At 43.8% G+C, this 13,495-nt stretch overlaps 1 protein-coding gene across 1 annotated transcript; it reads right to left on the reverse strand.

Annotated features, from left to right (window-relative positions):
* Positions 1-35: 35 nt before the first annotated feature.
* On the reverse strand, positions 36-12,716 carry MRPS25 (mitochondrial ribosomal protein S25). The gene is made up of 4 exons (XM_063114399.1): positions 12,465-12,716; positions 8,089-8,195; positions 992-1,079; positions 36-359 (listed from the first exon to the last, which is right to left on the reverse strand). The coding sequence occupies exons 1-4, from the start codon at positions 12,596-12,598 to the stop codon at positions 167-169; spliced, it is 522 nt and encodes a 173-aa protein (XP_062970469.1). The 5' UTR covers positions 12,599-12,716; the 3' UTR covers positions 36-166.
* Positions 12,717-13,495: the final 779 nt, after the last annotated feature.

Consider the following 13,495-nt stretch of genomic DNA (forward strand, 5'->3'; position numbering starts at 1 on the left):
CAGCAGCTCAGCTGCAGACACTCCTCTCCACATCCTTTTACACAAGTGCATGAAGGGGACCTTTTATTGCAAAGAGATTTCCAGAGTCTCTCTGAGGACAGAACCAGGGGCTTCCCTGGGGTGAAGGTAACCCCATGCCAAGTGTTCAATCCAGGGGCCCTGAGCCCTAGTCCTGGCCACCGGCTTTCAGTGAGGCCTTGTACTTCCCCCTCATCTCCTTGGGTAACGGCACCACGCTCGGGCAGGGCACCTGTCCCTCCACTTCGCAGATGCACTCCCGCAGGCAATACTTCCGGGGACCAAAGCTGGCTGGGTGAGAGAGCTGCTTTTTCTCCTCCTCCTCTTCCTTGAGGGTTTTCCTGCCAAAGAGCATAGACAGCAAGGAAGCATGAGGAACAGGACTGAGCCAGTGGACAGAGCAGGGAAGCCACCATAAGCCAGGGAGACACAGACCTCTTGCTTTCTGACCTACTCCTCACTCCCCGCTGGCCCCCAGAGGGAGGAGTGACCACAGGAAAACCCACTGTTGTGCCCACAGCTCACAGGAGCAAGCCCACCTGGTGTGGTCAGCCTTCCTGCAGCCCACGGGGGCCCGCGGCTCTGACTGGGATGGAAAACCACAGGGTAAAGAAGCCTGGAAACACCTCTGTGGGTTTCTCAAAGAGAGACTTTCTTGGCTTCCCTCCCTTTGTTCCTGTCTCATTGATGGAAAGAAAAGGGGCATGTCACAGAGGCCGAAGGCTGTACACCTTCCAGCCCCCAGCTGAGATTCCCAGGAGAGCAGTAGCAAAGGGCGCACATCAGCTGTCCCAGCCCCAGGAGGGAGGGTGAGCTTTGTCCCCACTTCACAGCGGAGCTGACTCCACAGCCCAGACTCACCACTGCGAGCAAACCTCCCCTCTCAGCACTCTCCCCACACACCCTATTCTTCTCCCCCAAATTCTCCAGGCTGAGAAGTTTGCTCCCCTTCAGGTCAACCCAAGCAACTCACTCATTCTTCCCCAAGATTTTTCTGATGTGCTCCATAATCTCCTTATTGCTCTTGGTCTCCATATCCACCAGAACCTGCTCCCCAGAATCTAGAAACAGGAAGCACAGGGAGGAGAAGCTGAGAACTCACAGCACACTCCTCAGCCTCAAAAGGTTGTGATTTGGGATTTGTTTTAGTGGCAGAAACATTTCTTTTTTTTTTTCTAAAAGATGACTGGTAAGGGGATCTTAACCCTTGATTTGGTGTTGTTAGCACCAGTGCTCAGCCAGTGAGCTAACGAGCCATCCCTACATAGGGATCCAAACCCCGGGCCTTGGTGTTATCAGCACCGCACTCTCCCGAGTGAGCCACGGGCTGGCCCAGCAGAAACATTTTAACAATAAAATAAATATATTTGTTTATATCTCACAGTGCTACCCTTCCTTTTTCCATATTCCATAGACACAAGCAGACATAGTCCTTAGGTATGTACACAAGTATACTATATGAATGGAAAGAACTCCATGGTCATGGATGGAAAGGCTTAGTAATGTTAAGATGGCATTTCTCCCCAAACTGATCTATAGATTCAATACAATCCCTATCAAAATCGCAGCAGGTGTTTTTGTAGAAACTGACAAGTTAATTCTAAAACTCATATAGAAATACAAAAGACTCAAAATAGCCACAACAATTTTGAGAAACAAGAAAATAGGATGTTTACTTTCCAATTTCAAATTTGCTATAAATTGAAGTTACTGTAATCAAGACAGTGTGATACCAGCATAGAACAGATATGGAGCACAATGGACAAGAACTGAGCCCAGAAAGAAACCCTCACGTTAGGTCAATTAGACTTTGGCAAAGATGCCAGCATAATTAAAGAAAGAAAGATGGTCTTTTCAATAAATGGTGTTGGGACAACATGCAAATAAACAAATCTAGACCTTTACCACACAACATTAAAAAAAAACAACAAATGAAAAAACTCAAAATGAATCAAAGACCTAAATGAAAGAACTAAAGTTTTTTTTTTTTTTTTTTTTTTTTAAAAGCTTTTTATAAAACTTCTATAAGGGAACACAGGAGAAACTCTTCATGACATTACCTAGGCAAAGATTTAATAAATATGATATTAAAAACATGATCCATAATAAAAAAAAATCAATAAATTGCATTTAAAATTCAAAACTTTTACACTTCAAAAGAAGACATAAGCCATAATGTGGGACAAAATATTAATAATGTATATGTCTGATAAAGGACCTATATCCAGAATATATAAAGGACTCACGACTCACTGAGCCAAGCAATCCAACTAAAAAAATGAGGAAAATATTTGAATAAACATTTAACCAAAAAAAAAAAAAAAGGCTAATAATAAGCACATGGAAAGAGAGTCACTATTGCTTATTAGGAAAATGAAAATTGAAGCCACAATGAGATCTTACAGTCGCTAAAATTTTTAATAACGGACAATACCAAGTCCTATTGAGTATGCAGAATAGTGCAACTTTCATATATTGCTAGTAGAAATGCAAAATAATATTACTGCCACTTTAGCCAAGAAGAAGATTAAGCCATTAAGAAAAAGATTGGAAAAGTACAACCGTCTTTATTTGCAGATGACACGAATACAGTGTATGTAGAAAATCCTAAGGAATCTACAAAATAAAACTAGAATGAAGTGAATTTTAGGAAGATTGCAAGACATAAGGTCCATTTACAAAAAAAAAAAAATTTTTTTTCACATACGAAAATCAACTATACTTCTATATATTGTTTGGTTGTTAGCAAACAATTGGAAAATGAAATTTTAAAAAGTACCACTTACAGTAATCACAAAATATACTCGATGTTGTTAAAATGTCCATTCTGGCCCAGAAGCAAGGCAAGACAGCACGCCCGGACATGACCTTACCTAGGCACCCCCCACCCAGAGCAGGCAAGAGAGCATGCCAAAAACACCACTTACGCATGGGTGGCCCACCACAGCCACCAAGCAGGCAGCCTGCCAAACACTTGACTGCACTGACACAAGGAGAGTTACCAGCAGAGACCAGAAGAGGACATCTCTCTCCTCAAAGCCCACTCCAGAGTAACAGAAAAAGCAACTGCTCTACCAGATCACCAGACATGAATGTAAAAATACTAGAAATATGAAAACCCAAGAAAATATGACACCACCAAAAGAATACAGTAATTCTCAAATACCAGACCCTACAGAGCAGGAAACCCTTGAAATGACTGAAAAGGAATTCCAAGCAACATTCTTAAGGAAACTCACTGAGATACAAGACGACTCCATTAGACAACATAATGAAATGAGAAAAAATCCAAGATATGAAGGAGGAAATTTACAAAGAGATAAATACCTTGAAAAAGAATGTAGCAGAACTCATGGAACCGAGAGATTCACTTATGGAAATAACACAACTGACAGCTTAAGCAGCAGGCTAGAGCAAGCAGAAGAAAGAATTTCTGATCTTGAGGATCGTCTTTTTGAAATAACCCAGGTGGACAGAAAAAGGAAAGAATTTTAAAAAATGAAGAAAACCTAAGGGAGCTAGCAAACCACCTCAGGCACACAAATATTCAAACCATGGGTGTTCCAGAAGGGGAGGAGAAAGGAATAAGGCATGGAAAACCTACTCAACAAAATAATAATGAAAAACTTCCCAGGTATAGGGAGAGACATGGACCTTCAGATCCAGGAGGCCCAAACAGATTCAACCCAAAAAGATCCTCTCCAAGATACATTACAGACAAACTGGCCAAGTTCAAAGACAACGAGAGAATCTTAAAAGAAGCAAGAGAAAAGCATCAAGTCACTTACAAAGGAGACCCTATCAGACTAACAGCAGACTTCTCAACAGAAACTCTACAGGCCAGAAGAAAAAGGGATGATATATTAAAAACATTAAAAGAAAAAAACTGCCAGCCAAAAATACTACATCCAGCAAGGCTATCCTTCAGAAATGAGGGAGAAATAGTGTATGTACCAAACAAAAACTGGAGTTCACCATCACACAACCAGCCCTACAAGAAATCATCAAGGAAGTCCTTCATTTGGAATCTAAAAAACAATAATCACTACCACAAATACACAAAAAAGAACAGAACCCACTGGTAGAACAAAAATGCAAACAAGAAACTAAATCTTACCACCACAAAAAGCCATAGTGACAATGTAATAATGTCCCTGCTTTTTTTTTTTTTTAAAAGATGACCGGTAAGGGGATCTTAACCCTCAACTTGGTGTTGTCAGCACCACACTCTCCCAAGTGAGGCACAGGCCAGCCCCCTTTATTTCTGATTTTAGTAATTTCAGTCACTCTAGATAAATGTTTGCAAATTTTGTTGATCCTTTTAAAGAATCAACTTTTGGTTTTGTTGATTTTCTCTTTTGTTTCTTAATTCCCTATTTCATATGCTTCTGTTGTAATCTTTATTTCCTACTTATATTAGCTTTTGTTTTAGTTTGACTGACTTTTTCTATTTTCTTAAGGTAGTTTACATTACTGATTTGAGATTTTTCTTTTTCTTAATACAGGTGTTTATGAGTATAAATTTTCCTCTAAGCACTGCATCCTATAAATTTGATATACTGTGCTTTGATTTTTATCTCAAAGCACTCTCTAATTTCCCTGTGATTTTTCTTTTTACCCACTGTTTATTTAGGAGAGTGTTGTTTAATTTCCACACATCTGTGAGTTTTCTAAATTTCCTTCTGTTTTTTGGTCAGGGAACATATTTTCTATGATCTTAGTCTTTTGAAATGTATTAAGACTTGTGGCAAAAAATATATATATATGTGTGTATATATATATGTAGTATGATTTTAACTATGTGAAAATATTTTCATAGGAAAAGACTGTCAGGAAACAAAATTTTATTTTGAGTTGTGGGATTACGTATGATTTTCATCTTTCCTTCTACTTTTCTGTATTTTCTAAAAGATGTTTTATAATGAACATGTATTAAATTTATAGTGAATAAAAATATTACATAAGAAAAATAATAATAAAAGATACTATCGAAAAAAAAAAAGTCCATCCTCCTAAAACTGATCTATTATGTAATGCCAATCAAAACCCCAGGAAACTTTTTTCTAGAAGCTGGCCAGAAGATTTTAAAATTTATATGGAAATGCAAAGGACCTAGAATAGCCAAAATAATTTTGAGGGAAAAAAGAACAAAATTGGATTTGTACTACCTGATTTCCATACTTATAAAGCTACAAAAACCAAGACAGCAGACAGCATGGTATTAGCATAAGGACAGACATATAGATCAGTGAAAAATGAAGAATACAGAACAGCAAAAGAAGTTATTTTTTATGTGGTAAATAACACATAACATAAAATTTACCATTTTAACCATTTTAAAGTATACAATTCAGTGGTTTTTAGCATAATCACAATATTACCAATGTTTAGTTCCAGAATTTTCTCATCACCCCAAACAAAATCCCTGTACCCATTCATTAAGCAGTCACTCTCTATTTTCCCTGCCCCTGGCAACCACTTTTTCTCCCTATGGATTTAACTTTTCTGGATATTTCATATAAAGGGAATCATATAATATGTGGCCCTTTATATCTGGCTTTTCATATAGTGTTTTCAAGATTCATCCACATTATAGCATGTAATCAGTACTTCATTCCTTTTCATGGCTGAGTAATATTCCACTGTATGGATAGACCACATTGTTAATCCATTCATGGTCAACTGATTTTTGACAAAGATGCCAACAAAATGGTGCTATAACAACTGGATATCCCAAATTTAAAAAACAAAAATCCCTACCACACTTAATACACAGAAAATAACTCAGAGTGGATCACAGGCCTAAATGTAAAATCTAAAATTATATCAGTTCTCAAGGAAACACAGAAGAAAATCTTTGTGGCCTTGAGGTAGGCAGAGATTTCCTGGACAGAACACAAAAAGCACCAAACATAAAAGAATAAATTGGATAACTGGAATTCACCAAAATTAAAACTGCTACTCTTCCAAAAACACCATTAGGAAAATGAAAAGCAGGCCACAGATTGAGAGAAAATAGTTATAGAACATCTGACAAAGGAACTGCATCCAGAGTACATAAAGAACTCAATAAGAAAACAGTGCCGCCCCACCCCTTAAACGGACAAGATTCAGACTGTCTACGAAAAAACACAAGTGGCCAATAAGCACATGAAAAAGATGCTCCTGGGGAAATGGAGATTAAAACTTCAATGAGATATACACCCATCGGAATGCTAAAATTTAAAAGACTTAATGCATGCAGTGGGTAGAATAATGGTCCACAAAGATGTCCATGTCCTCATCCCCTAGAATTTGGGAATATGTTGCCTTACATAGCAAAGGGGACTCTACAGATGTGTCTCAAGTTAAGGACAATGAGATGAGGAGATTATCCTGGATAACCCAGTGCGCCCAATTTAATCACATGGGTCCTTAAAACTAGAGAACCTACCTGAGCTGTGGTCAGAGGGAGATGTAACTATAGAAGAATGCCCAGATAGGCAGTGTTGCTGGCTTTGAAGACAGAGGAACGAGGCCACAAGCCAAAGAATGTGGACAGCTTTTAGAAGCTATCTACCTGCCTCCCTCTCCCTTTTATCTTTCAAGGTCTTATCTCCATCTCCAATAAATCTCATACTTCTAACACTGTCTTGGCATCTAACAAAAACTCAAAGGTTCATTAACAGGCAAATGGATAAACAAAAACGGTGGTATATTCATATAACAGAATACCACTCAGCAATAAAAATGAATATACCACGGACAGGTGCAACATGGATGAATCTCAAAAACACGATGGGTGAAAGCAGACAGATGCAAAAGAAAATGTGCCATGAGATTCTGTTTACATGAAGTTTTAAAACAAAACTGATCTATGGTGAAAGAAATCATAACTGGTCGCTCTGGTGTAAAGGGGAACTACTTGGAAAGCAGCACTAAGAAACTTCCTCCAGTGATGGCAACATTCTGTATCTTCATCAGAAGTGATGATACAGACACACAAAACTGTCAGACTCCCTGAAACTATGTACATTTAAGACCTGTGCATTTCAGTATAGGTAAATTATTCCTCAGTAAAGCTAATTTTTTAAAACACAAACAAAACTCATGCACACAAAACTGCCATATGCCCACCATTCTCTTCACCCCCTGCCCTGGCTCTAGTTTTCCTTTATCATGTAGCACTTATCTTCTAACATATATTCTTGTTAAGTTTCTGGTTCATTCTTGGTCTCCTCCTTCTAAAATACAATCTCCACAAGGGCAAAGATCTTTGTCTATGTGGCTTCCTGACATCTCAGCACCTAGAATCCTGTCTGGTCCTGGCAGACACTCCATACAAATTTGAGGAATGAACAAAAGAACATCGTCAGTTTCCTGAAGCATTTCCCAATCTACACTTCATTTGATTCTCATAACCATGTAAGGCAGATGTTTTGCCTTCACTTCAGAAAGAAATGGGAATGTTACTTGCTCAGGATCAGAACAACTGAGTAGAGAGCTGAGTCAAGACATGGGCTCCTGATTTTCCAGCACTGAGCCCAATTTAACTTAATAAATGTCACTTCGAACCAGGTCCAAATATGAACAGCATCGTGTTAAGTACACAGTCCAGAGAGAACAGACACTTCCATAGAATGTGATCGGCACTAAGTGGAAGGGGCTTGGGAGCACAGGCAAGGGCAATCTAGGGCTCAGGAAAGGCTTCCTAGAAGAAGTGGTATCGAAGCTGAGTCCTAAAGGACTTTTTTAAAACTAAATAAGCAAAGATAGGTAGAAAGGAGATTCCAGGCAGAGGGCTCAGCATGAGCAGTGGCATCAGGGCATGGTGTAGCAAGGGAATGTGGAAAACTCAGCCCCCAAGGTGTGAGGCTGGGGACAGCAGGACATGAGGGGAAAGGGAGGGAGGAAGAAGAGGCCAGACCTCAGCAGCCATTGTGTACCCAGCAGAGGGAAGCCAAAGGGGATGGGAGTGACAGAAGTGTTGCCGATGCTCGGCTTTCAGCTCACCCTGGCTGCTACAGCAGGGAGGAAAGGGAACAGGCTTTCCAGGCATGTCTCCAACGTCTGTGCAGGCCCCTCACTCACCTAAATAGAATCGCAGGAAGGGCGACGGCGTCATGTTCTTAAACATCATGATCTGCACCCAAGGGTTTTTGTATTGGATCTGAGGTATGTTGAAAAACACAAATTTCCTGCAAAAAGGAAAAAATTTAACCTATGAAACAGAGTTTTTAACCTAAAATTTTGTGCACATGTGTATTATTCTAGGGACAATGTCCAGAGGTTTCAGCACATTCTCAGAGGGCCCTGCCCCTCAAAAAGGCAGAGAAAAACAGCTCAAAGGGATCTTCCGTTAGTGTGTTCTCTGAGCAGTGTCAGGCTCCTGGCCAGCCACTGGAGGGAAAGCGAGCTGTGTCCCCACTGTGCTGCATACCAGCCTGAAACTCACCAAAGCACAAGGAGGAATGCAGAAGTGAAGCCTGATAGGCACTGTGTTTGGATTTGTGTGGTGACCACACAGTGTGCACACGAGGAGAGGTGTGACAAGCCGAACCCTTACGGGTGTGCACCTTATCTAGGTTACACCATTTGAAAACAAATGAAACCGGGAAAAGAAAAATGGGGGACTATTTCTATAATCTAGGAGCATAGGAAAACCTTAAAACTTAAAAGGTATAAAACATAGATAACTGACTACATTGAAACCTTTGCATGGCAAAATTTACCACAAATTCAACATATGACAAACCAAAAGAAAAACGTTTGCAAAACATAAAACGAAGGGCTAATTCCCTTGATACAGAGTTGTACACATCATTAATAAAACTGACAACTCAACAAGCAAAGGCCCCTAATAGCAGTTAGCTGAAAGAGAACCCCAAATGTCCTATCATCAAATAGATTCTCAGTATCTTCCCAATAAGCTTGTGTAAATTAAAATGATTTTTTTTCACCTCTTAGATTGCTAAAAATTTTCTTTTTAAGTTATGGAAGTGAGAAAACACTTCTTTAAGAATATAAATAGGCTTAACCTCTCTGTAGGACAATTTAGAGCCAGCAAAATTTTAAAAGCACAGATCCTGACTCAATGATTTCACCTCTGGGCTGGCCGGTTAGCTCACTTGGTTACAGTGTGGCACTATAACACCAAGGTCAAGGGTTCAGATCCCCTTACCAGCTAGCTGCCAAAAAAAAAAAAACAAATTTTCACCTGTTTTTAGATGTTTCTTCAATTGAATGTAGAGACATACATGAGATATACTGGGGCATTATCTGTAAAGACAAAGGGACAGAAACAACTGCCCATCGGGAGACGACTGATTAAACAAACTCCAACACAACTGCACATCTGCATCCCTCCCGGCTGCCCCGCCTGGTCCCTCACCACCTGGAACCGCCAGCTCTGTGGACTACTGAACAGACTGCCCTGCCCTCTGGATTGTGGTGGATAGGCCAATGGCAAGCGAGGGCAGGAGACAGCCGGGGAGGAGGAGGTGGGCTTGTCCGGCAGCCCTGCAGTCTCCAGGTGCCAACAACCATTCCCTCTCCTCACTGCTTCGAGCCTGGGCCTGGCATCTTGCACTAGTCCTTGTGGTTTCTTTCCCCCATCCTTGCCCACACCTTTGTAAACAGTCCCTTAATTAAAGACTCCCCAAGTAACCCTAATTTAAATACGCCCTCTGCTCCCTGCCCCACCCAGTAGATGGAAAGGGGCAAGGGTAGCAGTGCCAGAGCCAGCCTGCCCAGCTGCGAATCCTGGCCTTAGCCCCGCCTAGCCACCTGCCCCAGGGCAAGTGACTGCTCTGTGCCTCTATTATGACGCCAAGAAGATGGCAATGCCACACCACCAGTCCAGACTGAAGCTTGGAAGATATTTTCAAGATGAAATTGATAGAATCAGTAGAAAGCCTGACTATGTGACCACTTATTTGAGGAGACTTCCACAATTGGAGCAGAATCTGCAGTTGAAACAAAACAAAAACAGTGACAATTACAAACTCTGGGAAAACAAAAGGATCTGCAAAAACAACAAAGAAAAATAATCATAGTATTCTGTTTGGCTCAATTGTGTACAGTGTTGACAAAGTCCTATTAATTTAAACATTGGCTATTATTCTATCCAAAATTCAGAAATAACTACATCAGGAAGATGGGGGTGCAGTAGCGTGCAAGCGTTGGGGTGGGGGGAACAGCAGTGGTAGTGGGAGAGGGCTACATCCTCATCTTCCACAGTGGCAAGTCACTAGATAATCCTAAAGCTAAAAATTAAGAAGTAGCTCTCTATGTTATGCAACTAAAAGGAGGTAAAACTTGAATTAAATAGAGTTGAAAGTTGTTGCCCCTAGGGGAGGAAATGAAGGTCATGTAGACCCCAACACCACACAGGGCTGGAAGCTCAAAGGCTGAATTTACTTTCCTGGGTATAGGAGGCCTCTGGTCAATTCCTACTCAACCCCCCAACACTCCCCAACCCCTAGCAGTGTATCCAACATCACAAACTTCATACAAATAAACCAGGACACAGTCAGGTAGAAATTTCCCACCCCTAAAACTGCTAGGACAAAAATGTAACAGGGCCTTAAAATGGTTCTTGCTGAAGCACAGGAGCGAAGTGAATGAATGAGAGAGAGAATTTTTAGCTGCGCACCTGCTGCGCATGCCAGACACTATGCTAGACATTTTAGCCTTGAATCCTCACGGTGACCCTGGAATTGGGGTTTTACAACTATGGAAACTGAGGTCAGACATTAACTGCCCCAGGTCATACAAACAGTAAGTGAAAGAACCAGGGCTGTGACTAGTCTGGACTTACAGCACCCTGTTCTGACTAGTCTGGACTTACAGCACCCTGTTCTGTCACTGTCTTATTACCAAATTTACCTAGATCCTTAGGCTCAGAGCCACTTGTTAAGGGCAAGAACTCCTGGCAGAGATGAGTAGAGACTTAGCCCTCAGATGCTCAGTAAGGCAGCTCTCCACCCATCCAGCAGAGAGCCCAAGACTGGCTAGCCTGAGAATGCGTACTGGTCACTGGCACTTAGAAGGAGGAAGGTCCCGATCAGGGCAGCTGAAATGCTGAGGGCACAAGAACAAGCAAGGGCTCATGGGGCTACACAGAACAAGTCAGGCAGGCTGAAACCCAAGGACACAGGCGGGACAGGCGAGCTCTTATCCCCAGAAACAGTAAAACACAGAAGGGCTGTTTGGATCCTATTCACCTGGAGGGTATTAAAACTTGAGAATGTGAGTAGGAGGTATGCAGACCTATGTTGACTGGATAATCATTTAAAAACTGGAGATTTACATAAAAATCTGAATTTAGATAAATCAGGAATTCTCCACCCAGCCCACGCTGCCAAGCAGGGAAGAGCCCCTTTGGGCAGGTCCCATCCAGCCTGCCTCCCTCCTCTCCATCACCCTCCTGGCCTCAGCCCTGTGACAGAGATGTGCACTGTCGTGCAGGGGGTCACGAAGGAGCACCTGGGTGCCCATTCACCCCACGACCAAGTCTTGCAGGAAGCCCTCACCCCAGCTGATCCCACGCAAGTAGGTCCAAATTCCTGGGTTCACTGCCCACAGGGACTGGCTAGCAGGGAACTTCTGGCTCTCCTGAACAGCCTGCAGTCCAGGCCCCTCACCCGCGGGTGGTCCCCAGGAACTGCTCTTCCTTTCTTATTTTAATCCATCCCACTCACCCAATCCCGAAGTTTCTACAGGCTAGAACTGTTTTTTCAATCACTGTTGAATTCCCAGCACACAGCAGCAAGCACAGCACTCAGTGGGTACTCAATAAATTTATTCTTACTGCCTGAGCAGCCTAAGGCACTGCCTATGGTTGCCTCAAGGGTCAGTTCAAGCCTTCTCACTTGCCAACTGCCATTCGATGAAGCCCTCCTCTGCTCCAGGGTGAAAGACCACCTCACGGAATTTCCCCTCTAGTGGGGGAGGAGTCTGCTGCTGATCATTTGAGATAATGCCTGAGAAGCATTCAGAACAGCGCCGGACATAGAACAGGGCTCGGTCAACATCAGCAGCTAGTACTTCTCTCATTTCATCCCCATATCGTCCCTGGGACAGGGGTATCATCCCCGTTTGGGACACTAAGGAGGAGCAACTCGCCCAAAGCCAACAGGTGGAAAAGGCGGACACGAGCCAGGCCTGTCCCTCTGGGCGGGGCTCGCCCCAAGCCCCCGGGAGGATCTGCGACTGCCCCCCGGCCCCCACCTGCCTGCCGGCCTCTGGTGGCCTCCCTCGGGTTGGAAGAAGATAGAGAAGGGAGCCCTTGGCCTCCGCACCCCCCGTCACCACCGCGGCCGGCCCGGCGGGTCCCTGCTGTCCTCGTCTGTAAAATGGGGGCCCGGCCGGGGGCAGGTCGTGGTCTCACGCGGCTAGCACTCTGGCGCCATTAGCCGTTCGCGGCTGACCAGGCCGGCGGGGCGGCCTCGCGGGCTGCCACTGACCTGGCGCCCTCGCCCAGCTCCCCGTGCGTGTTGTAGTTCACCGTCATGACCTTCACCGAGTCCTTGAACACCACGTCTCCCTTGCCCAGGTACTGCAAGGTGCGGCGGATGGGGAAGCGGCCCTTCATGGGCATGGCGGCAGTGGCGGGACCGGCCGCGCGGGCCGAGGAAAAGCAACCACGAGACGCGAGCCAGCCCGCGCGGCCCACGCCGCGTCTCCACGGCGCCCTCCGCTGCCGCGCAGACTCACGGGAGACGCCTCCCGGCGGGCAGCGCACGCCGCGGGGCAGCCTGGGACTTGCAGTCCCGCCCGCAGCCGTCGAGTCACCACACACGGCGCGGACGGGTCCCGGCTCCCACGCGCTCGGCGAGAGTCTCTCCCCGTCCGCCCAAGAGAAGAGGTTTTTAAATCGGCTCCAACTCAGTCAGAAAACATCAAAGAGCCGACTTCGGGTGCCGCGTCAGCTGATAACTTGCCGTTCAAGCTCAAACAATTCAACTTTTCTCTCTCAACATCTCCGGCTTCAAAATGAAGAGTTCGAACTATGCAGTTTCTAGCATCGACTTAAACTGATGCGCAAAAGGAAAAAAAATAGTTTGGGGTCTACGCTTTTCTAGTCAGCCACTCAGCAGCGCTGGACCGAACTTTCTCAGAAGCAAACCCTGGGTATAAGGACGCGTGTCTGCGGCGCCGCGCGGGCTCCGGGGGGCGAGGGCCTGGCTCCAACCCCCTGAGAAGCCGCCAGCCTTCGCTGAAATTATCTTTCCAGACTTTTCTCTTTATTTTTGGTTTGGGGGGTTAGAATAAGATGCGGAGGTGTGGATTTGGGTATTTGTGTACTAGGTGTTCTCAGAGCATCCTGGATCTATACTTCGGTGCCTGTCATTAATTTTGGGAAGTTCTTTGCCAATATTACTTCAAATATTTCTTCCTCATTCTTTTTACTCCTTCTAGTATTCCAGTTACATGTATTTTACATATTTTGAAGTTGCCCCATAGTTCTTGGAGGTTCTGTTTTTCATTCTCTTTT

Source organism: Cynocephalus volans, chromosome 11 (assembly GCF_027409185.1).
Source record: "Cynocephalus volans isolate mCynVol1 chromosome 11, mCynVol1.pri, whole genome shotgun sequence".
Classification (NCBI taxonomy): Eukaryota; Metazoa; Chordata; class Mammalia; order Dermoptera; family Cynocephalidae; genus Cynocephalus; species Cynocephalus volans.